This window comes from Ambystoma mexicanum, chromosome 2p (assembly GCF_040938575.1).
Source record: "Ambystoma mexicanum isolate Mex_15411 chromosome 2p, UKY_AmexF1_1, whole genome shotgun sequence".
Lineage (NCBI taxonomy): Eukaryota > Metazoa > Chordata > Amphibia > Caudata > Ambystomatidae > Ambystoma > Ambystoma mexicanum.
Window position 1 is genome coordinate 173,017,353 of NC_090923.1, and position 26,188 is coordinate 173,043,540.

Sequence of the window (26,188 nt, forward strand, 5' to 3'; positions counted from 1 at the left end):
TCTTAGGAGAGACAGAGACTTCCATTTAATTTTTGACTGTAGGTATTCAAGACCTAATTCTGCTCTTATCGCAACTATCGGTATACAACTTGGAAGATTCAGAATTGATTTCCAAAATAAACTTTCGCTTTTCGCCCAGATGTGTCATGACAGGTTCAACCCAGCCTCACTTCCATAAAATAGCGTTGGGATCACTTTTTGTGTGTAAAATATTAGCACTGGCAGAAGAGAACATTTCCTGAATCTCCCATTCAAAATTGATCCTTGGGAGCTTAGCACCCTTAGAGCTCTGTCTCCCAATTTGTTCGGGCACAATAGTTGCTGAATCTGATGCCCAGGTAGCGTATTTCTGTTACGTTCTCGAAGATCTCTTCCCCCAATTTGCAAACGAAATCTTTTCGCAAGTTGTTTCTTTACACTGCCTATGGAGATGATTTTAGATTTGGCGATGCTGATCTCCAAATTATTTGCAGTCATATAAGTTTGTAACTTGTTTAACAGACGTTGGAGGCCAATGTGGGTTTTATCAATGATACCTATGTCATCTGCATAGCAAACTATTGCTACTTCTTGCTCGTTAATCTTAGGAGTGAAGTGCCTTGTTTCACTTATTGCCTCAGAATGATCCGCAATGTATAACTTAAAAAGTTTTGCGGCCATGGGGCATCCTTGTTTGACCCCTTTTTTGATGTCTACGTCAGCTGTTAGGGTGCCCTCATTGGAGATTCGTATTTGGGTAGAAGTGTTTTGATGTAAAGCTCTTATTGGTTCTAAGAGCTCATCTGGACAGTTCCACTTCTTTAGTTTTGTCCATAGTTTGGTGCGGTTTACTCTGTCAAATGCTTGACTGAAGTCTACAAAGGCCAGATGTAATCGCCTTTATTTCCACTGGAGTTTAGTTTTAGCACTGACAGAATAATGAGGTTTAGTTTGTGCTGGTTCCCTTAGTGAAACCGGTTTGTCAAGGGTCAATGATGTTATTCTTTTCTGCCCAGTCAGTTAACCCTCTTTGTGAGTCCGAAGCAAATCATTTCTCTATGGTTGCTAAAAGGGATATTGGCCTATAATTTTTTGGATCATCTCGTTTCCCTTTCTTGAAGATAGGGACTGTTATACTTTTAGTCCAAGCTTCAGGAATTTCCTTTTGTTTTTCAATTGTTTTAAATAACATGTTAATCATCTCTGCCCATTTTGCCGGATCGTTCGTTAAATGTATGTTTGTGAGCCCGTCCGTTCCTGCAGCGGAAGAGTCTTTTAGTTTCCTTATGGTTTTTTCAATTTGATGTTCATCCATCATCGTTTTCCATGGTTTATTAGAGACTGTCGTAATCTGTTCTTGCGTCACCTCTAAGGTTCCAAATACTTGACTCCACTTATAAGCTGTTTCTGTGATTTAAGGTTAGATTGTTTATTATATCCCATATTTCTCTTGTGGTTACCTTTGATAAGGCGACTAGCATTATTTCCCCTTGCTCATGGTCTCTCCATTGCCGGAATTCAATAAGCCAGTTTTTATATTGTTGTTGTGCCTTTTATATTTGACTTACTCAAGACTCTCCATTACTCCATTTTTTTATTAGTTGAATTTCTCATCCTAGTTGTTTTCTTCTGTCGACCAATTTTACACTATACTGATGTTTTTCCATGTGTGAAGCCATTTTTAAAAAACAGCTTCTGATTTCATACACTTTTAACAAGAAACTTATTATTTTATAAGTTAAAAGTTTTTGGTTGCCCTTCTTCTCTCTTGTCAATTATCATTCAACTACATACGGACACGTCTATGCGTGTTAGGCTCTCTTTTGAAGGTCTTCTATCTTCTTCCTTTTCAACGTTTCTGGGACTCAAACAGGGGTGCAGCTTAGCATCGATATTATTCAATTTGTTCATATTGGATATGGGGAGTTATTTCGTGCATACTTTGTCGGATGCTCCTGAACTTGGTGGTCAGCGCATACCATGGTTGCTTTATGCGGATGACCTTGTTTTAATATCGCAAACTCCTAGAGGTCTCCAGAACTTGTTGTCTGCATTGTCTAACTATTCTAAGGAGAACCAACTTCTAGTCAACTTGGAAAATCTCAGATTCTAGTCTGTAAGTCAAGAGGGAAAGCTAAGAGCTTAAACATAGTGTGGTATTTACAACAACAACCAATAGAAATTGTGTCAGAATACAAATATCTGGGCCTATACATTCAAAATACCATCATCGACAATAGACACTCGACTGTGTTACAGTCAAAACTGTCAATGCTGCTGTCACAGGCGAAAATACTCGTTTATAAGTATGGGAAATTTACACTGAGGCATTTGTTTATGTATTATGAGCAAAAAGTCATCCCCATCTTATTATATGGTGTAGAATCCAAGCTGTATTCTAATGACCAAGCTTGGGATAAACTTGAGGCCACATTTTGGAGAAAGGTTCTAAATTTGCCAAACTGCCTACCCTTGCCTATGCTGCGTTTTGAACTAGGGCTCAAATCATTATCTAGTAGGGTCAAATGGAGACTGTGTTCTTTCTTTCGGAAATGCATTCTTGGTGGTGGTGAGAACAATATAATGAGTACGATTGCTGGCTACTTGACCTCCTCCGGTTTGGCTTTTCCTAGTCGATGGCGTGGCTTTGTATTAAACGCTATGTCTGAAGCTGATATATCATTACAGCTGCTGATGGAGAACCCAATTCGTGCTAAAACAAAATATTATCAATGGGAGTGGATCCAGAACTATGAACGTTGCAGACAATATAAAGATTTTAATTCTAAAATCTTTGGCATTAAATGCTTGGGTCAAGCGCCAAGTTATCTACTAAAATGTCCCTCTGCGAAAATTCGGTCCAAGTTCTTGCGTTTGAGAATGAACTTGTGGCCTACGAGAGAAGTGTTGGTGAGGCAGAAGACTATTCCTCCTGAACTAAACTTTTGTCGGTTTTGTAATTGTCACAGTGTCAAAGAGACTTTACAACACGTGATAGTTGCATGCCACGCTTTGGAAGACATACGGGCAAAACATTTTACGAATCTGCTAAATGTGCATATGCAATGGGACGATTTGGAGATATGGAGTTCTCTAATCAACAGTACCAGATTTTCGGTTATAAAGGCACTGGTGCACTTTCTAGAATTTATATTACCTTGTGAACTTTTTTTATGAACAGTCATATTAATAATTGGTTGAATGTACATGAGTTGATGTGGTTTTCTATCTTTTGAGATTGTTCTTAATAGGGTAACTTGTGCTGAAGCAATTGTATTATTCTGCAAACTGTGGTATTTGTTGTCGTTCAGCTTTCTTTACTATATGTCCTTAAGTGTATGCGAACCATGTATTGGGACCTTTTTATGGAATTATCATGTATTTTTGAAAAGTTGATTTATTCAGCTATAACAAAATTAAAAAAAAAAATAAAAAAAATACACTTTTAACAACAAATCATATGCTACCTCGGAGTTGACACCACACGTTTGCATTTTATATCTTTCTGTTATGGCCTTGATATCCCTTTGATAGCCGTAGGCGATCCCCCTAAGGATGTAGCTCAACATTGCAAAGTGTAGTTCTCTCAGACTGATTTGCTTTCATTTGCCAGCTCAATTTTAAGATGTTGTGGTCGCTATCAGTTTGGGAAAACACCTCAAAACTGACTATCTTGTGTAAATTAGTTTTCGAAATCCAAATATAGTGATCTGTGGAACTGGAGAGTCCGTTTGTCCAGGTTGCTTTTCTCCAAAATGTCACTATTCACTTGCCCATTTAGCATGTATAAGTTGTTCTCGGTAACCATTTGTACCCATTTTGCTGCATCTGTGTTGCCCATACTTAGGACATAAAGATTTGCGTTTCCTTGAGGCATTTAATATTTAAGTCTCCACATATGACTATGTTTAGATGCGGGTTTTTAGCTGGTTGAATTTTAATTACTTCCACAATTTTATTTAGCAGGATTGCTATCTTAATTCCCACTGGATTCCAGTAAATATTCATCAATAAGATTCTTTCTTGGACACTCGGATCCTGTGAATTTGTTTCAATTAGAGGCGATTGCATGTATCGGTTGGGATTCTCTTTTTTAATAGTTGAGGTGCCTATTTTGTGTCTTACCAGCATTAAGAGGCCTGCATAGGGTCTTCCATTATTGCCCTTTGTTGCCGGGTTTATATGAATGTCATCATTTTCACAGGTCGGTAGCTCTTGAAGCCAAGTTTCTAGTAAGCATATTAAAGAGGCTTGTTCGAGATGGGGGTTCACTATGTTCAACAGATGCTTGTAACCCCTCGTGTTCCATGAAATCACGCTATCCTGTTCAATTCCATCTATCTGGTTTTGCTAGTTTTCCTGTTCTTATTTCAAAGGGATTTAGCTAGCTACGACCAGCCATCTCTAGGCATTTGACTCTTCTGAGTTGTTTCCTCATTAGAGTTAAATTCAAGATCCCGTTTACGATTGTCAATCTTTATTTTAAATCTCTCGTTTCTATGCCCCCGCCTCTCGTAAACACTACATTTTTGCTCATCATCTTCACGGCTTGGACGAGATTTTTTTCTTTTTTTGATCTCATTTTCCATTGTACTGAGATTGTGATCATGCAATTCATACCCTCGTTTTATCAGTTTAGGACCTTCCGTCAGCATGATGGTCTTAGCTTTTGTCGAGTTCAAGTGTAGAATCACTCTGTCCACTCGCTTTTCGTCCATGTATTTGGCAACAGCAATATCGTCTGATTTTATGCTCCTTAGTTGATGCACACAATGTAAGAGCTGTATCAGATTTTGTCGATTCAAGTTTGGTCCATCGTTTCCTATGCCGATGTTTTCTATCCTTATTTTCGGCTTGTCTTTAACATCACATTGTTCAGTTGACTTCTTGGGCTGTCTACCCTCATTTATGCCGGCATCTCCAGCTGGCTCTTTTGGATTCCAGTTGTTCTTGCTCTGTGCCTCAGTATCTATGTTATTGGGCACTTTTGTTGAATGGTCTACTTCCAAGTGTCGTCGGTTTCTTTTTTGTTCCATAGTAAGAAATTCCATTTCCTCTTCATACTCAACCTCAACAGATTCTTCGGAACTACTTCCACTCTCTCTTTCTTCATTCAAGGAGTTATCAGATACCAATGACTCTGTTGAATCGTGTTCAATGTCTTCAATTTCTTCAAACTGTGCCTTATTTTCATTTTCCTCAATATAGAACGACGCATCGTCACGATGCGTCAGCTTCGTCAGTGTATGTCTTATTGCCGCTGACGTCTTCAATAAATATTCTTTCAAATGTGGCATGTCTTTCCCTGTCTTTAGTAGTAACACATCCTTCACTGCTTTGTTTCTTACTTTTTACTTTTGGAAGGATAGTTTGCTTTAGATGTTGCATGTTTCACAGAAAGGCCCTTGATCCGGTTCCTGCATTGAGTAATACGTTTTTTATATATCTTCGCTGTCGTTCTTTTCCTTGATCCATCCTTGGGACGGAACTAATACTGGATACATGCATTAATTTCCAGTGGTCATAGACTTATTGGATTGCTCCTTATTTGTGATAGGGAGTGCTCGAGTTTCTTTTGCTGTTTTTTTCGACTTGATGAGGACTTTGTATTCACTTTTTCTTTTGATATTTATTTAACATTCTCTTTTTTATAAGTTTCCCGATTGTTTGGAATATTTGAGGCATCAAGGACGTCAACCGTAATGGCCATCTTGTTTTCGTTAATTTTAGTTTTTGGAATAGGATCTATTTTTCTGCACTCTGTTTCAGCTCTTCCACTTACGCCAAGTTGAGTTCCGGGTGGCTTAGCTATTCCTATAGGGTGGCTAGGCCCTTTTGAGGTTAAATTATTTGTCCATCGTAGTTCTGAATGCATCTTTTTCTCACTTACAAGAGAAGCTTGCAGCTCACATTCTTTTGACTCAGCTGTTTTTTTCATCCATTTTAGTGAGTCTAAAAGAGCGTGTGTCAGAGTTGCTTTTTCATCTTGATCCCCACTAGCTAAGTCATATAGCCTCCTTTGCCAAGCGACTGAAGTTTTGGCCTCATGATTTAAACAAGCCTCCAATTTTGAAGAAAGAGTTTCCTGTGCCACTGGTTTGGAGTGGATCAGCGCTAGCAAGGTGTTGTTGTCCTTTAAGCTATCATTTATTGACTCATAAAGCTTTGTATATGGGGCAAGCGAGACTGATAATGCTGCCATGACATTGTTGTGAATTTGCATGCCTGTACCAATGGAGAGATGATTTTTCCGGGTTGTGGAGTTCGTTCTTCATCACTTATATCCCTCTCACTTTTGATCGTCTTGGTTTTGGAATCTAAGTCTCTTGAGGGGTCATGATACGTTGAACCAACACGATTCCTGCCTTCCTGTGATGTTACATTTTCCTTGAGGGAGGCCATTGGTAGCGTTGTTTGAGAGGAAACTGTTTTTTTCCCAGGTGACTTTAGACTGTCTTGACCTTGGGAGCTTGACGTAGTATGTCTTGCATTTCCCATAGGTACTTTTGTTTGAAGACCTGCCCTTCCAATGATTGGTATTGTTGGCATTTCTCTTCCATCTACCCCTCAAAGAGGTGGTCTTATTTCGGAAGTCTTTGATCCAGTTTCCATATCTTGAATGTTTGAATCTTCCAGGTTAAAGTCACCGCTTCTCACTCCTATCAGAGTGTTCATTAGCATGTGATTTCAATTGTTGCCAGCACTGATTTATGATATTTGGATTTCGATTGGATCTCACTTTCATTGTCTTGATGAAGTTTTCCCGACATTCCAATTCCCCAATCTCTTCTGCAATTGAGGTTTTGTGGATGCTTACATTATGACTTTTTGCCAATTAATGGAGTCGACATTTGATTCTTTGAATCATGTAATAGTTGCTTTACTTGTGTTGGTAGTTCAATTCCCCCCTTTTTCTTATTATTTCCTTTCAGCCGAGTTATTGGGGACTTGCTTTTGCCATTGGGTGATTCCTTGTTTTGCACATCAATAGGGTTATTTAAGTTTCCAGAATCACCTGTAGATCCTTTGAAAGAGTTTGCCTCCTGTGCGCTAGGGGCGTCTCTTATATTGGCTGCCTCTTCGAGCTCTGCTCTTGTCAGTGTTTGAGAATTAAGTTGTGCAGGGAACTGCGTAACTGATTCTCTGTTAACGCAGTTCGGTCCTGCACAGCCAAGTTGTATCCGTAGCTCTCCACCATTCCCGAACATGATTGTTTGGTAGAAGAAACACATATACCAATTTGGTCTCCGGACGCTACTGACTCTCTTGACCTCTCCCTGCGACCTTGCGTTTGTTGCCTCACTTCGGTCGCGTGAGCACATGTTTGATTTTCTGTGTGTTTTTGAACACTTGCGTACAATTTTCGGATGACCTCTTTATGGGCTGCTCCTTGAGCCCTGGCCTGCTCTGGCCTCTGGAACTGATCAAATGAGTCAGATGCATCTGAGTAAACCGAGCCGTCTAAAGCGCCCACAATTACCACAGCCTTTATCACATCGTTTTCATCTTTTCCCCCTTTTCCATCGTTTCCACACTGCTTTAGTTGTGTTGTCTCTCTCACTCTTTATCCTCTGGATCCTGTTCACTGAGAGCAGAGCTCCATCTTTGTTCGATGTCACGTGGTCTCTTTATCTTTGAATCATTTTGACAGGGAGAAGCTTGCCTCACACTTTATCTCAAAAACCCAGGACATCCTGTCTAGCCTCTCCACTCCCACCCCTCTTTTCCCCTCTCCATCTGTGCTTGCTGACCCTCCTTTAGCCAGCCCCCCACCATCCTTCTCGTCCTTTCCTCTTTTTTCCCTTCACGAGGTCTTAGACAAGTCCCATCTATAAAAGCCTCGTCATAACAGGTTCATCCCTGTTCCTCTAAAACCACCAAGGACCACATTGATAGCCTCGCTCCGGCCCTTGCTGATTTTTGCAACCACTCCTTTGCCTCACGAACCTTCCCCTCCCCTCTGAAGCACTCCTTTGTGCATCCTCTTCTCAAGAAACCCACAGCTGATCCTTCTTGCCAAGCTAACTATCGCCCAATTTCCATTACTCCCTTTCTGGGCAAACTCCTGGAAAAGTTGGCCATCTCTCAGCTTAACCTTCATTCTAATTCTGTTGGCTGTCTCCATGACCACCAGTCTGGCTTCAGAGCTGCCAGAAGCACGGAAACTGCTCTCTTGAACATCCGTGAAGATCAGCTCTCCAACCTGGACTCTAACATTCCCTCTGTCCTCAGCCTCCTCGATCTCTCTACTGCTTTCGACACGGTCAACCATACCATCCTGCTCAACCGCCTCTGTGATAACCTGGGTATCACTGATCAGGCTCTGGCCTGGCTGACCTCTTTCCTCTCTGATCGACCCTCCCAGGTCCAACTTGAGTCCTTCCTATCATCTATCTTCCTCTCTACCCGTGGTGTTCCCCAAGGGTCTAACCTCTCGCCCTGGCTTTTCAACCAACACCTGGCAACTCTCGCCCACGGCATTGCCATTTTCTGCTCAAATTTCCAGTGCTACGCTGATGTCACTCAACTCATTTTTAGGCTGCCCTCTGCCACCCCCTCTTCCTCTCTCATCTCTGATTGTCTAACTGCCATTCAAGATTGGTGTGTCACCAATGATCTTTGTCTGAATGCCAGCAAGACAGAGATCCTCCTCATCGGTACACCTTCACCATCCTTTCCCCTCACTCTCTGGCCGGCCTCCCTTTGCCCTCCTCCTACCCCCACTTGCGAGGCTAAGAACCTCGGGGTCATCTTTGACTCCACACTTTCCTTCTCCGCCCACATCTCTGATGTCTCTAAAAAGTAAAACTTCCTACTGCACCTCCTCAGAGGTACTCTGCCTTTCCTCTCCTTCCCCCAGAAGCTCATGGTCTCCCAAGCTCTGGTTCTCTCTAGGCTGACTATTGTAATAGCCTCTTTATAAATCTACTTGCCTCTACTATCTGCCCTCTGCAACTAATCCAGAACAGGACAGCAAGACTTGTCCTTGGCCTCAAGCCCTGGGATTGTATCTCTCCAGCTTTGAAATCCCTCCATTGGCTCCCGGTAGATGCAAGGATTAAATTCAAAACCCTCTGCATTGTCCACAAGGCTTTCTGGGGCCTGGGTCCAAAATACCTTCAGCTATCCCTCCGCAAATTCCTCCCCTCTCGACCTCTTCACTCCTCTACCTCCAACTCCCTCAGGGTCAGTCGTTTTTCAAAGAAACGAGTTTGGGGTAGATCTCCGTCTTCGGCTGGGACCTCCCTCTGGAACAGCCTCCCTGCCACTCTAAAACTTGAGGAGAACCACCTCTGATTCCGGAAGCACCTCAAGACCGTCCTCTTTTCTTCTGCCTTCACTCCCCCTGTAAACTGCTGATCGGTTCTCTCTTGGCATCGTGCACCTGGCCCCCCTCTGTCCTCTGTGCCTGTTACCTGTTCACCCTGCCACCCTCTCGCACTTCCTCCAGGCCACCCCTTGCACTGGCATCTGTATCTGTACCCATATAGCCCCCCCTCCTTTGTTCCTGCACTTATCAGGCCTATCCGTTCTGCTGCCTTAAACCTAGCACTTGCCAATTGCTGGCTGCACTACCACTGTTTTTTGCCTTTATTATTATTATTTTTTATTTATCTGTTTCTCCTTTGCGTCCCACTTTTGACTTCTCCCCCCTTCCATGCAATTTGCCCCCCCCCCTCCCATGCAATTGCGTGTTCTCAATGACACTGGGCCTAGTAAGATAGTTGTTTTGTTCTCCCCTGTTCTCCTCCCTTGCTTTGTCGCGCTCTGAAACACTTGTGTACGAGCGCGATATAAATAAATTATCAATATCAAGCTTGTGGAAGCATTGATCGACTAGAAATTACTTGAATCTCTTGAACTCCTTGAACATCTCCTTTGGTTTGTAGCGAAGCTTGTGTCAGAATCGCTCCTGGTTCATCAACGATTGGAACAAATGGAAGTCTGCCGTTCATGACCGCTACTTCAGTTTCATCAGTGTCCATTACAATGTTTGTCTTTATCAGGGCGTTCGTGCCGCTCTCTGAAGTTGGTATGGAGCGACTTGTTGAGCAGCCACCTTGTTGCAATTCAAGGTGTAGTCCAACCTCGTTGAGTTCTGCATTGATTACGTCAGGGTCGAGGTCGGCTATATCAGCGTTGACAAGGCTCTCTAATTGCTCGTCAGCTTTAGTCGTCCAGTTATTATTTTCTGCTAGTGGTCTAGCCTTGTTGTTGCTGACATACGCTTCAGTTGTGATCGTTCCGAAGTTTGCTTTTGGTGAGTGAGTGCGAGTATGTTCACGACTTTTAATTCAGCGACACTATCGCTTGCAGAGCGCCATTGCACACACGCCTTACCTTTTGTTTTCAATGAAGGCAGCTGTGACTCTCCTGGCGGTGGTGGAGGACCCAACTTGCTCTGGTGTTCGGCCTTTCTGCTGTAGTTATCGAGTCTCCAGACACCATAGCTCCTGCCTCCTTGCTCTGACAGATTCGACTGGACTCACATGCGGCGCTAGGTACCAGAAAGCAGTTCATGTAGGCAGTCCTCTGGATTAAAGGGACAGTGTAAATTATTCACTCCAGTGAATAAAGTTAGCAAAGAGAAGCAGCGTTCCACTGTAAACTCTGAGATTCGACTGGACTCGCTCTCCAGACTCATGCGCCAACCATTTTACATTGGTAAACAGTAAAGCCTCCAGGATGTACAAGATCACCAGGCAAAACCACTGCCTATATAGAGAGAGGACACCCTCAAAAGAAAACCTTGCATAGGAAGCAGCAAATTTGCGAACTAGCTGTGTAATTTGGCTAGCCAATATAGTTTTAATTTCACAGATGGTATTATGCTTACCACTATTAGACATTTCAACTCCAAGATATTTATAGGAGTCAGTTTAGTCGATAATGCACAGGCTGGAATTCAGGCAGGTTTTGTTAACTTTCCTTGCTGTAACTAGCATGGTTTTGGTCTTATTTAAATTGACAGACATTCCATGTTATTTAGCGTAGCTCCTTAGCTCATTCATGATTGCTTTCATGCCGGCCAACAACTGATCAAAAACCACTAAGTCATCTGCAAACAACATGGCAGAAACAGTGAATTTCCCTATTTTGGGGGCCACTTTGCACTTTTCCTCAATCTAGCCGGCAAGTCAGCGACGTAGATGCTAAACAACAATGTTGGTAACATACAGCCCTGTTTACGCCCTTGTTGATTCTTAAGGGACTGGACATGTTTCTATCATTATTTAGACGGACCTGGGCAGTAGTTTCGGATTTGGAGTGTCACGATGATTGAAATAAGGCAACCCCATGCCCTAAGTTTATTCCACAACAAACTACGATCTACCTGGTCAAATGCCGACCTAAAGTCAACAAAAGTAATGTATACTGCAGGTGATTGGTGCCTTTTGACCTGGTCGATAATAGTTTCCAGTAACCGGACATTATGCACCGTGCTCGAACCAGGTCTAAAACATGTTTGAAAGTCATGTAGAATAATATTATCAGTTACCCAGGATTGCAAGTGTTCAAGCACATACGATGCAAATATAATGCCCGTTAGATCAGGTAAGGACAATAATGCATAATTCTTGGTGGAATAGGCAGTCGCCTAATTTAAAAACTGGAATCAGTATTGATTTCTTCCGAGACCTTGGTATCGATTTTTTCGACTTTTTGGAACTGAGCACATAGAAGATTGGCCCACTGTAGGCCATCTCCTTTGAATACTGCTGCAGACAGGCCATTGAGACCCAGAGCCCAGGAGTTCATTTAGTTCTGGATGTGAGAGTATACGTTTTCTGGAGTGAAGAAGAGCTTCCAATAGCACTTCCACTTGAGCTCCCTTTCCCCACTCACAGCTATCGCAAACATCCGATTTTCAACATAGTCAACCCAAGAGTCCGCTGGGATGGGGTTTAGGACTATCTTAGTCGCTGGCCCTCTAGCCAGCGACAGCACTCTCCACAGGTTCCTGGAGCTGCCACTATTTAAGGCTATAACCATCAATTGCCAATTTGAAACGAAACCCTTAAGGCGGCTACTCCTTGCCCAGTTTCTGTACCGATTTTTTAATCACTGGGTTTCCCGCTGATACATATACCAGGAATTTCCCTTGATTTTTAAGTCCCTTAGCTCCTTATGTAACAATCGTTTGGCTTTATTAATCTCTCTGTCATAGGGCTGTGTCTCTTTAATCCCACTCATTGTGATACGGTTACCAGAGGACCTGCCAGTTTGCTCTGACAGCGAGAGTAACCATGCTTCAAACTCATCAGAGGTTTCCCCATGGATAACTAAATATGCCATTTCAACCTGCAGCCGGAGAGTGTAAGAGGCCCTACATATGTTGCATTATGACCCCATCACCCTATTGCACAAGTGATTGGGTTTAAGCCCCTCATGTTCTCTCGACGTTATTTCGGATTTATCCATACCCCACGTTAGAGAGAGGGATGCGGGAACGCTTGGTTCCCTTCTGCACACTTCAAGATCAATAATTCTCTCTAGCAAAGGGACATTTTCAAATACGTAATCGAGGGAGACTTCGGCTGTCCCACAGACCAGGTCGGCTTCCCCGGAATATCACCCTGCGTTCTGCTATTCAAAATGTCCAACTTCCAGTCTCTCAGAAATCCCAACCACCTACGACCTCTAGCATTTACTTTGTCAATCACCATTTTACTCTCTACCTCAAGGTTCCTGAACCTACCAGACTATGAGTACTCCCTACATCTGGCGTTCAGGTCCTCCCCAGCAGAATACAGTCTGTCAATGGGTTGTTCACCGAATCAGTAATAATGGTGTCAATATAAACAAAGATGTCACACATTCCCCCACCACGGCGGTTCGTATACATTGATTATTAGCAGACGGTTTATTGTACGGGACCCCTCCCAAATTATTTCAACTGCAAGGACGTTCCCTTCCAAATCAACCGGGGTTATTTTACTGGAGTTGTAGGTCTGCTTTACCCCAATAATTAATGCCCCAAACGGCCTCACTTTGGGGCCCTTTTTTGCTGGCATAGCGTGTCTAGAGGGCTTGAAGTACAAAGTGATGTGTCCCGCGGCCACTTCTCTTTCCTGTGAGGGAGGAGGGTAGGGCACATTAGAGGGAGGCTGCACCGAGGGGCCTGCCCTTTCCTCAATACTTGGGGTTGGTAATTCCCAGTGGCGGGCTCTCTTGTATCAATTGTTCTTCCCACAGGGCTTTCCCTTCCGGTATTATGGGTTGCGAGTCCCCCTGGGAGTTTTCCCGGCATCATAGTGTGCGAGGGATCGAGGTTTCAGGTATCTCACTCACACCCCAAACAAATAACAGGACGTGTCAAACAGTATCTGGCATTAACAGTCAGACAACACAACGCTGTATTAGGGTACCTGTAGTGGTTGAGGCAGGACGTGCACATATGGGAATACATCCTCCACCTCCAACACAAAGCTTACCACAGTAATCACAAAATAACCAGCTCGAGCCATTGCTGACAGGTCAATAAGCCCCCAGATCCCTAGGAGCCAGAGGAAAACGATGAACACTCTCCGCCACACTCCGCAAAACTCTGCGTCATGCTATGGCTTTTGGACACTCGGTTTCCAGCCCCACCAAGAAAAGAGTAGACAGACTCCAACAGCTCGCTCAGTACAGTCCACATGATGAACACTCCTCGCCACCCTTTTTGAAAAATAGTACAATAATGTCCCTTCTCCAAATGCTGGGTATGGTTCACGTGTAAATAATAGCATTAAATAACACTGTTAATAAGGGGCCGAAGCTTCTATTAGATCGTGGAAGAGATCTGCTGGGATTCCATCAGAACCTGGCGAGCGATTGAGTGCCTGAAATTTAATCGCATATATCGCCTCCTTCAGTGAGAAACTGGGACAAATTGGCAGGCTGTAAGTGGAAAACGGAAGTAAATGCGTGGCTCTCTTTCGGGGGGTCCACTCAAACTCTTGATCAGAGGACGCGACTTATACAGATTTAGGAAATAGTCTTGCCATATCTGGTGTGGTATCATTCCTTCTAGACCAGTGAAGACTTTATTGTGCAGAATTGTTGGAGTCACTCTCAGTGACTGCTGCTTCAAGTTGAAGGAATGCAAGGTTATCTAGCTCTGCTTTCCTTCTCGTGAATGTATTCTTGTGAACCTTCCTTGCTACTTTCACTTTTTACTAGGGTCTGGATTTTCTAGGCTTACATCAAACCTTGCTTGGCACTTCTACAACTGTCATAAGACCAGCCTTTACTTTAATGAATTTTCATAGACAAATTACTAGTATGACAAACGATTCTGTGATCTTAGAGTAGAAAACAAGTTATGATGCTAGATAGATCAACATCATCCTCTAGTAATGCCATTATTATTGGTAGATTAGGTCTCAGTAGTTGCTGGTGTATGGTGGATTTATTTATAGAAGACCATTTAAGTCTTTTAGCAGAGTGTCCTCTTAGTTCAAGGTTCACCAAGGACAATACACTCTCTCATTCCATCAGTTGCTTCTACCCTAATTTTCAGATTCAGAACATGGTGATAACTGAATAGGACGGGTGCTATTGAAAAGTTTTCCATAGTGTACCAGTGGTTCATGGATATGAGGAAATAATCAATTGTAGAGCTTCTTTGTAAGCTCTTAAAATTGTGTGTTCTGGACGATCATCTGAGGTTCAACCATTAATTGCATGCAGACCCTATTCTATTAGCCAGTTGTGGAATATCATGTCGGAATTGAAACAATATTATGCCTCCTATCACAACAATTGTATGTGTATTGGCCTACGCCAAGTTGTCTAAACATCATATGCGAACAAACTCCACGGCAAGGTCTTGACCTTAGAGAAAGTAATGTAAGTCGCCATCTTGGATTAAGCCGCCATTTTAGGTTATCTTGTTATATGGAAGTCACCCTGAACATCAAAATGGAGGCCGAATGACATTCTGAGTAAGATTCCGGCCGTTGTGACCTCCGTACACATGAATAATTAATATGCCTGCAGGCCACTTGTCGGGGCCGCGAACTGAGACCTTGTCCTACCATTGACCTATATGTAAATGTACAACTATATCAGTGAAACTAATCAAAATGCATATATTAAAGGATTGACCTGGCAAGGAACCCATAGGCACGGCTCACAGAATGGTTAACCCGCGAGAGGGTTGGCCAAGGGCTGGACAAATCGTATAAAGAGCCCGAGTATTCCAATGTGCGGTCTCTCTCACTAACGCATCGAACCCTCGTTGAAGTTCGTTATGTTACTCTGAGAGCCGAATAGCTATCCGTTTGTCAATTGACTTTGGTAACTGTTGTAGCTTTTAAATAAAGCACTTGTATGTTCTTTGTAACCTGTGTTGGTGTGTTTCCTTTTGGGCTTCCCGGCCTCATATTATTTTTCTGTTTCCACCGTCAGGCCCTCATTGCATAACCAAGGGTCCTGCATTTCCACTTCTGGGATGCAGGGGACTAAATTGTGTTCCAGATCATTCAGTTCCATGAGGAGACAATTACCTGGTTTTATGTTCAGGTCTCCCCCACATATGCACAATCATTTGAGTATTCAGTCAAAATAATGGCACACATTTCTGCTTTAATAGTGGGGAGACGGGGGGCGCTGTTGCGCTCGAAGCAAGATGGCCGCCTGATTCATCGCTCCGTCCCGTGCGGCAACCTCACGCTGAAAATCTCCTGATTGCCCCGGCACAACGCGAAGCTGGTCCCCGGCGCGGGTCATTAACCGGACGGGGAATCTACTGTGCGAGTTTCGATCTCCGGACCTTCTCCATTGCGGAGTTTTGGACCTCTGCGTGCTGGGCGGGGCCGCCGGCCTGCTGATCCCCATAACCGGCTCCAGGGCCCTTCACTCGAGTCCCGCGGCGTGCGGCCTACTGTGTGGGGGAGGGGCGCCCCGCGCTCGGCGTGCGGCTCCCTCTCCGGACTCCTGAGCGTGCCGCTCCGCTGCCCCATCCAGGGCGGTGTGCTGTCTGCTATCCGACCTTCAGCGCCTTATACTGAGTCCCATCGACTACGCATAGGGCGGCCCCCCTTCAACCGTAACGCGGTTTTTCAGCCGAATCCTTCCCGCCGGCCACCTTGATCTCGCACGGGCCGATACACCCGTTGCTCGGCGCGACCTGGGCCTACCCCTGCATCGGCGACATGTCGACACGGACCGGCAAGAAGCAATCCTCCATCAACATGTTCGCTAAACCCCCGACCCCCCTTGCAGGGGAGACATCTACACAAGACGCCTCACTCACCCCGGTACCACCCGATTCCCAGAAAATGTTGGAGTTTATCCGCGAAGGGTTTACCACTATACACAGTAAGCTCGACGATATGAATGGCACGATATCCTCCATCAAGGCGCACATGGAGAGAACCGATGGTCGAGTGACCGAGATTGAGGAGCGGGTGAGCACTGCCGAGGACGGCCTGGGTTCTCTCCGCGCAGAGGTGTCTACGCTATCCACCCGAGTTGCCGAAGTGGAGAAGAAAAATGAAGACTTGGAGTCTCGCTCGAGACGCAACAACCTCCGCATTGTCGGGGTTCCGGAGGATGGTCTGCAAGGACCTATGGAGGACTATGTGGAGAGTATGCTGCTTCAACTCCTCGACTCCCCGAAACTCTCCCCGCAGTTTGCGATCGAGAGGGCCCATCGCTCTCTCGCGGCGAAACCAAAACCTGGAGCGCCTCCACGCCCGATAATTGCTAGGCTTTTAAACTTTCGAGATCGGGACACTCTCCTCAGGGCGGCGAGGGCCAAGGGAGATCTCCTCCTGGGTGGTGCCAGGATCCATCTTTATCCGGACTTTTCGATAGCAGTACAACGGGAGCGCAGGACTTTCCTTGCAGTGAAGAAGAGATTACGCGACCTCCAGGTGAAATACTCTATGCTGTATCCCGCTAAGTTACGTGTTGAACACGCCAGTCGTGTTTATTTTTTTACGTTGCCTGAGGAAGCCTCTAGGTTCATAGACGAACGCTTTCCTGGTTGAAACAATCTGCTAGCGAACACTATCACTGGCACACTATTGTTTTAGAACATTCGATCAGCGGATACCTCTCTATCCTACTTCGGCACTGCTTTGGCCCATCAGCACTTTGTCATTGTCCTATGGTATCCCGACGAGAACACTTGACTGCACCTAATTAAGCCAGTTGCTTTCTTGTTGTGTTTCTTTTGCCTATGTTGTCTGCTGCACATTGTTTTATGCTACGTAGTCGGCTTTCCCCGATAGATTGATTTACATTGTGTTTGCCATAACTGCCCCCGCCCTCACGGGACCTCCTTTAGAGGGATATGGACACTAAGAACGGGCATATACAGCTATCCGTTCACTGCCTCACGGTTCGGAGCATCACCGCCAGGCCACCTCACAGGCCCCCCAGGCGTTGATGCCGCTGTTTTTGTTTTTCCTGTTGGGGTATAGGGCGGTCATCCCTCCGTTTGGGGGAGGAATGTGGGAGGGGGAGGGGGGAATGGGGTTTTATGTTAAAAAAAGCTTGGTGTTCACAGGGAAGGTTGAGTACGAACTACTATGCCCCCAGTGGCAATACAGATTTGCGCGCACTGGGAGACGTCCATGGGGTGCATACTTTCATACACCCGTGTTTTTCGATGGCTACTGATGGAGGGATTGGTGAGGATCCTTTGACGTTCATGAGTTGGAATGTAAGGGGGTTGGGAAACCACAAAAAGATGAGGTTGTTACAACTTCAGGCCGAACGACACCGGGCTAAAGTTCTGTTCCTTCAGGAAACGCATGCACGCACAGAGTTTTGTGATAAGTTCGCAAGATCATGGGGCCCACAGAGGTACTTCACTACATACTCCACCCAGAGCCGCGGGGTCATGACCCTCATTCATAGGAGCCTTAGATTTATCCCCACTACTACCCTAATCGACCCCCAGGGCAGGTACGTTCTTCTCCATGGTGTTCTACAAAACAGAGAGATTGTATTGCTCAATATATATGGCCCTAACATTGATGATCCCGACTTTTATACTGATCTCATAAATCTCCTAGCAGGTTTCCCCCTGATCCCGATACTCTGGGGAGGTGACTTCAATACGATATTTGATGTCGATCTTGATAGATCCGGTTCCAGACCTCGTCAACTCTCTAGAGCAGCATACACCGCACTCTCCTCACTTCCTCGTCTATCCTTGTTTGATGCCTGGAGGTTCCTATACCCAGACTCCCGCTCCTATTCTTTTTACTCCTCGGTTCACGATTCCTTCTCCCGGATTGATAGATGGTTGTTATCTGGCGACCTACTTAAGACCGTGACTAATATGGCGATTCTTCCTAGGACCCTATCGGACCACTCCCCGGTGACTGTCACCCTGTGCTGGGGCCTCGATCGGGATCGGGCCAGGTACTGGAGGATGAAACCCCTCTCTCTCCTCGACCCGGTCTTTTGCTCGGAGATGGAGTCGGCAATTGAGGAGTTCTTCAGGATCAACACTGATTCAGTTTCCTCGCAAGCCATACTATGGGAGGCCTTCAAGGTCTATATCAGAGGCATCGCCCTCTCCAAGGAGAACGGTATCCTTAAGACTATCCGGAGGGAAATCGCTGGGAGTGAGGCCACACTATCTAGGTTGGAAACCCAGTACACCTCGGACCCGAATCCGGAAATCCTTGCGTTAATTGGCACGGAGCTGGACACCTTTCGCTCGCTCGCTGACCGCGAGCTGAAGTTCCTGGACAGCCCCGGTCAGGCAAGAAGATACGGAGAGGGTGAGCGCCCCAGCCGGCTCTTGGCTAGACTGCTTCGCCGAGAATTCGGCCCCACATCCATTCCCGGGATTGAGAGACCGGATGGGTCGCTGGCCACTTCCTCTGGAGAGGTCAATGCTGAATTCCTCTCCTTTTATCAATCCCTGTACGCTCACTCCGACGTTGCCACTACGGCCGAAATTGATGCTTACCTTGACAAACTTCCCCTCTCGGCCCTCTCTCCCGCCACTATTGGAGCCCTCGAGAGCTCGCTCACCCCTCAGGAGTTCTCGGAGGCCATGGACTCCCTGGCTTCAGGCAAATCCCCAGGCTCGGATGGTATACCCATCGAGTTCTATAAACGCTTTAAATCGCTCCTGCTCCCCCATCTGACGGCACTCTGGGAGGAGTCTGTGGAAATGGGTCGGTTTCCCCCCTCACTCCGTGAAGCTACTATCACAGTTCTGCTCAAACCTAACAAACCCTCTACCCAATGCGGCTCTTACCGCCCGCTTTCATTGATTAACTGTGATGTCAAGATATATGCTAAGGCACTCGCTCTGCGGCTTATCCCCCTTATGCCACACATCATCCACCCAGACCAGTCGGGTTTTATCCCGAACCGTTCCACCTCCTTGAACTTGAGACGTCTATTTAGCATTATAAGTAGAGTAAGCCCTGATGTACATGCGGTGACCGCGGCCCTAGATATGCAAAAGGCCTTTGACTCGGTCTCATGGAACTACTTGTGGCGGGTACTTGACAGGTGCAAATTCGGCCCCACATTTGTGTCTTGGATAAAACTACTCTACTCCGATCCAGTGGCCAGAGTCCGCACCGAGGGCCGCTGTTCCCCTCTTTTCCACGTTGCCAGGGGCACTAGACAGGGTTGTCCCCTTTCGCCCTTAATCTTTGCTTTAGCGATGGAGCCGTTCGCCGACATGCTGCGCCAGAACCATTCCCACAGGGGCCTGCGCACAGCCGGCTCCTCGGATATAGTCTCTCTGTATGCTGATGACGCCCTCCTTTATATCCGTTCCCCTGAGATTAACCTGGCCCCTATACTGGAGGATGTTGCCCTATTCGGTCGTATCTCTGGTCTCACGGTAAACTGCTCCAAATCAGCCCTTTTCCCGCTCACTCCTAGCACTCTTCCGCCTCCTGATACCATGGGATTCGCATGGGCCCAATCTAAGTTCACTTACTTGGGCGTGGTGGTGTCCAGGCATGCCGAACGGGTCCTACAGGAAAACTACCAGTCATACCTAGTGAACCTTGCAGTTAAAATACAGGGCTGGGATAAACTTCCGATCTCATTGGCGGGTAGGATAGGAGTTCTGAAGATGGTGGTACTTCCACAGCTACTGTATAAGTTTGCCAACATCCCCCAGTGGCCGGGAACAGATTACTTCCAGATGTTGTCTCGCACCCTGAACTCATTCCTTTGGCATTCTGGTGCAGTCCGCCTAAAACTTGAGACGCTTTCTGCTCCGATGGAAACTGGTGGATTTGGTGCACCGGACTTCTTTAGGTATTGGTTGGCTGCACAACTCCAACACACTGCGCATTGGTTCGCTATCCCAGACTCCCCTCCTCATGTTAGGCTGGAGAGACTGTCAGTCAGCGACCGCGACATTCGATCTCTTGTGATCTCACCCATCCCAATGGTACCGGGCTCCATGGACCCTGCGACGTGCACATCGCTGGCCTTGTCCAAACTATGGCGGATACTAGGTGTTACTCACCCCTTTCATGGCAATCTCCCGATCTGGAACTTTTACCCTGAGGTCCCACGGGTTCCTCCTTCCGTGGTTCGTTGCTGGGCCGACGCCGGGTATGAACTACTCCGTGACCTCTTTGATCAAGGCATTTTTATTGAGTGGCCTGACCTCCCGGCTTCTCTCAGACAGAGACCTTCTATTTGGCTTCAATATTCTTCACTCCGTAGGGTACTCAAACACAAGTACACATGCTTCCCGGCGTTACCTCCTGACGAACCTGCAGTTGCTGAATTAACCTCTCCCGTCCCCCTGAGGGGCAAAATCTCGAGATTATACTCTCTCCTCCAAACTAGGTCGCCCCCCACATTCTCTAAACTCCGGCACTATTGGGAGATCGACCTTGGACTCGAGATGACTGACGAACGCTGGGCCCACATGTGCTCACGCACCCGGGATGTCTCTTTCAACTCCCGGTTTAAATTAATCCAATTCAAGGTACTTCATAGATACCACTACACTCCGGCCAGACTGCATCGCATTTCAAACGACTCCCCCCCTGGGTGCCCCAGATGCGCATGCGAGAATGCAGACTATCTTCACATGCTATGGTCTTGCCCCCGGCTTGCCCAATTCTGGACCTCGGTGTGCTCTACCATGTCCTCTATCCTTGATTCCCACATCCCCTTGTCCCCAATGACATGTTTGTTCCATGACTTCCCCGACCTCCACCGTGACTCCAGAAAACTTGCTGGACTGTGCATGCTACTTGCTGTGCGCACAATTCTGCTTTGTTGGCTTCGGCCTTACACCCCCACCCACGCACAATGGCTTAGGGCAGTGACATGGGCCTCTGATACGGAGGAGGTCTGGGCGGCACAGCAGCCCACTCATTCCAGGCCTAGGGATATATGGCTGCAGTTTCGTTTATTTATGTCCTCCATTGAATCTGACTCGGATCCGGGGTCTTCTCCTACCTCTGCTTGACCCACCCCCCATACTGTTTTCAAGATTCCCCGTTGAATTATCTCCCTCATGTATGGGTGGTCCGACCTCCCATGGGCCCTCACGTGCGTATGCACCCAACTCCTTTCTTTTTGGCCGTTTTTTTTTTTTTTTTTTTTTTTTTTTTCTTCTGATGCTTTGCTTGTATAAATTATGCGTATTCATATTGTTTGATTACTGTTTACCCTGTATGGTTTATGTTGACTCACCTGTACTTGTGTCACCGAGCTGAATAAATAAAAGTTAAAAAAAAAAAAATAATAGTGGGGAGACTATTCAGCTTGCTGGATTTTGGGGGCTTTTATAGATGTTAAACAAATTCACTGAACGGCCATTTGTGCATTTAAGTCTAAATATCTCTATGCACGTGGTGGTGATTTGATCGCACGGGTTTACCTTACAACTTACAGATGTTTAAAAAGGCAGCTATTCCACCATAGTATTGCCGTATATGTTTCTTTTCTGCTTGGTATTAGTATGTTTAGTAGCCATCTAGTACCACATCCTCAACGGCCTAGATTTCTTGCAGCACAATTATGTTGTGCTGGATGAGGTCTGATACTGTCATTATCAGCAAGTTTCCCATTGCTCAAGCAATATTCCAGGAAAGAATAGTGAGGGTTGAAGGCTCCTGGGTGCCTATCTCAATATAAATGGATTGTACTTGTTGATTCTGGGGATTATTCAACGTTAATATTGATGAAGAGAAGACAAAGCATCATATCTATTTTGTGTCAGTTTGTTGTGCCTCTGCCTTCTCTGATGTTGCAGAGGAGATCCTTCTCAGACTGTGATCACCACTTTTACAATCACGTGTGTTCTGTACATTTATGGATGTTACAATTAATTCTTTACCACCACCTATTTTAGGATGATTGAAGACAGCTTTCGGAGGCTAAAAATATGACAATGATTTCAACCTTGCCCCATTCATTTGCGAGAAAGAACCTTCATCAGATATGACACCACTTTAGGAGAAGAAAAGGTTACTGATATAGAGTCACCACTAATGTTTTTGGGTACATTACCCGCCCAATTGGTTCTCCTGGCCATTAACATTTTCGGGGGATAAATGCTGGGACCAAGCAATTGCGTGTTAATCCAATGTACCATCTTATTTATCGGGATATAGTTGATTCACCTTTCCGCTGTTTCAGTGGTTCCACCCCCACAATAACTCCTACCAAAGGGAATGCAGCTGGGGGTAGATGAAGTGTGGGACTAGAATTCTGGCCAGAATGGGTAGGGTGCAGCAATACCCTTGAAGAATGTTGTCCTAATTGTAAATCCTGTGCAGCTATAGGTACACTATAGATTTGTGACAAATGCTTCTTGAAATATTCTAGAGCTGTGTTCATGGTGCTACCTGGTTCAGTTGGGGAATTGGTTTGTAGCTCTATATTATCTGAGGCAAGTCTTATGCTGACCTGCGGCTTGGTCAATAGGTCAGGTGTTACTTCAAGCGGATGCTCGTCTGTCAAGCATGTAGGGTCATTCTTTATGCCTCTTAAAATATCATCCATGATATTTAAAATGTTCTTGTGAAAGTCCCATATTGGTTGAAACGGTTCTTTTAAAATGTTTACTGCAGTATTGCTCTCGTCATTCAACAAAATGGTATTCCCGAGAATGCTTCTTCATTGTGTGGGTTCCTTAATTCTTGGGACATTGTAGATTGTTTTTACATAATGGCTAACTTTAGTTGATGGGGAACTGATAAAGGACTAACTGATGTGGTCGCAGGATGCCCAATGTCCATGGTGGTGTTTGTTGTCTCCAAATGTGCTGCAATAGGAATATCCATAGAGATGGAGGCTCTATTACTTTTCTTTTTACTTGGTGGGGTAGGGGGTATTCAGAGTGGTATTGAGACTTTCTCCAAAGGAGGGTCAAGTTATCTATATGCCTCTGATGTATGTACTGGACTTTTAGGACAGTAAGTATCCAAATCTGTGGAAGTATGATTTTCCATGTGTGATATTGTGGGAGACCTCATAGCATGTAGCTCCTGTTCAACGACTTCAATTTTACCCTCTAATTTCACAGATACCAACTTTATACAATAAATATTGGACTCCTACTTACAGGAGATAACACTGCCTATTATTTGTGTTTGCCTCTTTCCTTGCCCCCCACTCATCGGTACCATTTGCTTTGCGTTTCCCCATTCTGGTATAGAGCAGACCAATGAGTATAGACGTGATTGGATCAAAGATAGATTATTACCAACAGTCACCAATCTGAGCCTTCAAGTGAAGTTAATCATGTATAGAATCAGCTCATGAAAGCGGCCGGGGTCCAGGGAGACCACTGATGCACGGAATAACACTAGTGATGGGGGACAGCAGGGATGTGGGCCAGGTTGCAGGAAGTTGTGCACTATTTAGTGTGCAGTATGCAACAGTACTTGGATTAGAGCAAGGAAGAGGCATGGAGTAATACTACTGAAAGAGTAACTGAAGTATGCAGGGTTGGAGGGGCATGGGAGCTGGTCCGTATCAACTGAAACAGCAGCATGTTTAAAAAAAAGATTACAGGGTTCGAAATTTCTTGGAGCTGGGAGCAATTTAGCTCCTGCTTCTACCCAAGGAGAGCCTTGTTAGCTTGATACCAACAGCTACCAGGAGCTTTTTTTGGCTCCCCAGGCCAACTGGTGGCCTTACAAACATGCATATGGGACATTAACTGAGCTTGAGAATGGTAAAGAATTAAGACACATAATACACATTTAAATATAATATATGATAAATAATGGCCGATACATAAATGGCCAAAAGGTGAAAGTGTGCATCTCACGTGGAAGTCAAGTTTATAGTGCACTGTTTACTCTCTCCTGGTCCCCTAACAGTAGCTTCTGCATACTGAGTGATGCCAGAAACTCAGAAGCTGGTTTTAGCTCCTGCTCATCGAACCTTAATTTCAAACCCCAGATTAGCCAGGCTGTACAACCATGGAAGGTGGAAAAAAGAAAATATATTGAGAGTTGGTATTGGTGATGAGTGTTCAACATGCGCCTTATAGGAATGCCTTCTAAAGCAGCGATAGCACGAGGAATACACATGCTGATCGTGAGGTTGATTTGAAACATGCTTTATACATGTTGCACTGGTCCATGGAGTGGACATAAAGGCCTGTTGCATACCATAGTTAATGCCCCAACAGGGCACAAAGGATACACTTTTGAGATCCCCAATGGTGTTTCCTTGGTCAGACTGTGAAGGAGAAAGCGGGAGATGTTGAAAAGAGTTTCGGGCAGATGAGAACTGAAAGGTTCGTCCTGCAAATTGAAAACAAAAATCAAAGTATTAGAAGGATTCTCTGCAGAATATGCTCTTGGGTATAAATCGCTGTGTGTGTATATGTTTGTCAATAGAGTTCTGGTTTACAAATAGCAGCTCTAAGGTACATGGGACTGAACTGTAGTGGTTCAAAATCTATACTCCATTTCTGAAGCCCAAAATAAAATGTACTGATAAATAGCTAAACTGCAGGATTTGTGTACAATCTATCACATGGCCACTGTAGCAAAGTTTCATTTTTAACATATATTTCATACTTGAATCAAAAATGTTATCATGCAACCACAACCTTTCATATGAAGTGCCACTTCAATTAGTTTCAACCAGTGGTATTCAAACGTTTCATACTGAGCAACCCCCCACCCCCATCCACCCAAAGGACAACAAGGGGAGCTCCATGCTCTTTAAAATATAAACAGATGTTCTACTGCTTATATTTTCTACTAAAAGCAAAAGCAGTTAACTGAATATTTTGTTATATTAAAAACCCTCAATCCCTTTTCAAAGATTCTTGACCCAACACCCCTGCCCCCCCCCCAAAGCTTGGACATCCTTGCCCCCCCCACCCCCGGGATGCCAGCCCCCAGTTTAAACACTGGTCTAAAGGATACATTATTAACTAATGCCCACACCTGCAATGCTTCCAGGGGGCACCTGATTAAACTGAGCAAGAACCTTTCCATTTGGAGGGGCAACAAGAGGAAACATGCTCACAGATTCAGTACCATAAAATGCTAAGTATATTTATTTTCTTGCTCTAATAAGGCATATGTGATGAATCTAATGAAGTCATCACCCCTTTCCCGGCGGTAGTCTCTCCCCATGTGACCAGGGGACGGCAGCCGCTACCTGATCCTGACCCTGGGGCTGGCTATATGAGGGAGGACCACCTTGGGTGAGGCCACTCTCAAGGGAGTGGCACGACATTATCAGATGAGACAGGCTATCATCCTTTTAGGGATACCCCCTCCATTCCTCAAGCCTTGATGGCATATTGTGATGGCTCCCTTCAACAATCTATGGGACCTACTGTTGACACTTTCCAATATTCTGTACAGAACAAACCAAGAACTGTCCGTTATTCCCATACATGTGAAAGTACTGGAACAAGGAGGCTGAATGGAACAATAAGGATCAGTCGGAGCGAGAAACACTGAACGCGCTCTAGTGGTTCATAGGTGCCATGACATTTAAAAACCCGAACAAGCATGAAGTATGGAGGATGCTGCCTGGGGAGGTTTCGCCCGCTCGTTGCTGACCAAGGGACTGACAAGCAGCGGGGAGGATCGTGGAGCCAGCCAGTTCAGGGAGAAGGCCAAAGGAGGAGGACTGCAGGTGCTGGTCTGCCGTGTGGAGACCGTGAGAGGAAGAGAAGGAGAGACTTCCTAATGGTCACAGGAACCGGAGAGTAGCATCCACGCCACCCGACCACAGAGAAGCATTTGGCAGGCAACCAGGAACTGCGGAAGAAGTGGAA

The 26,188-nt window shown here is 45.3% G+C and overlaps 1 protein-coding gene across 4 annotated transcripts in view; it reads right to left on the reverse strand.

Moving 5' to 3' along the window:
• The window catches only part of IFT122 (intraflagellar transport 122), a 1,464,758-nt gene that overhangs the window by 391,853 nt on the left and 1,046,717 nt on the right, over positions 1 to 26,188 (reverse strand). For all 4 annotated transcript variants that reach the window (XM_069643447.1, XM_069643448.1, XM_069643450.1 and 1 more), the window contains exon 23: positions 24,589 to 24,689. In XM_069643447.1, coding sequence (XP_069499548.1) covers positions 24,589 to 24,689 — 101 coding nt within the window. The remainder of the gene's footprint in view (positions 1 to 24,588; positions 24,690 to 26,188) is intronic.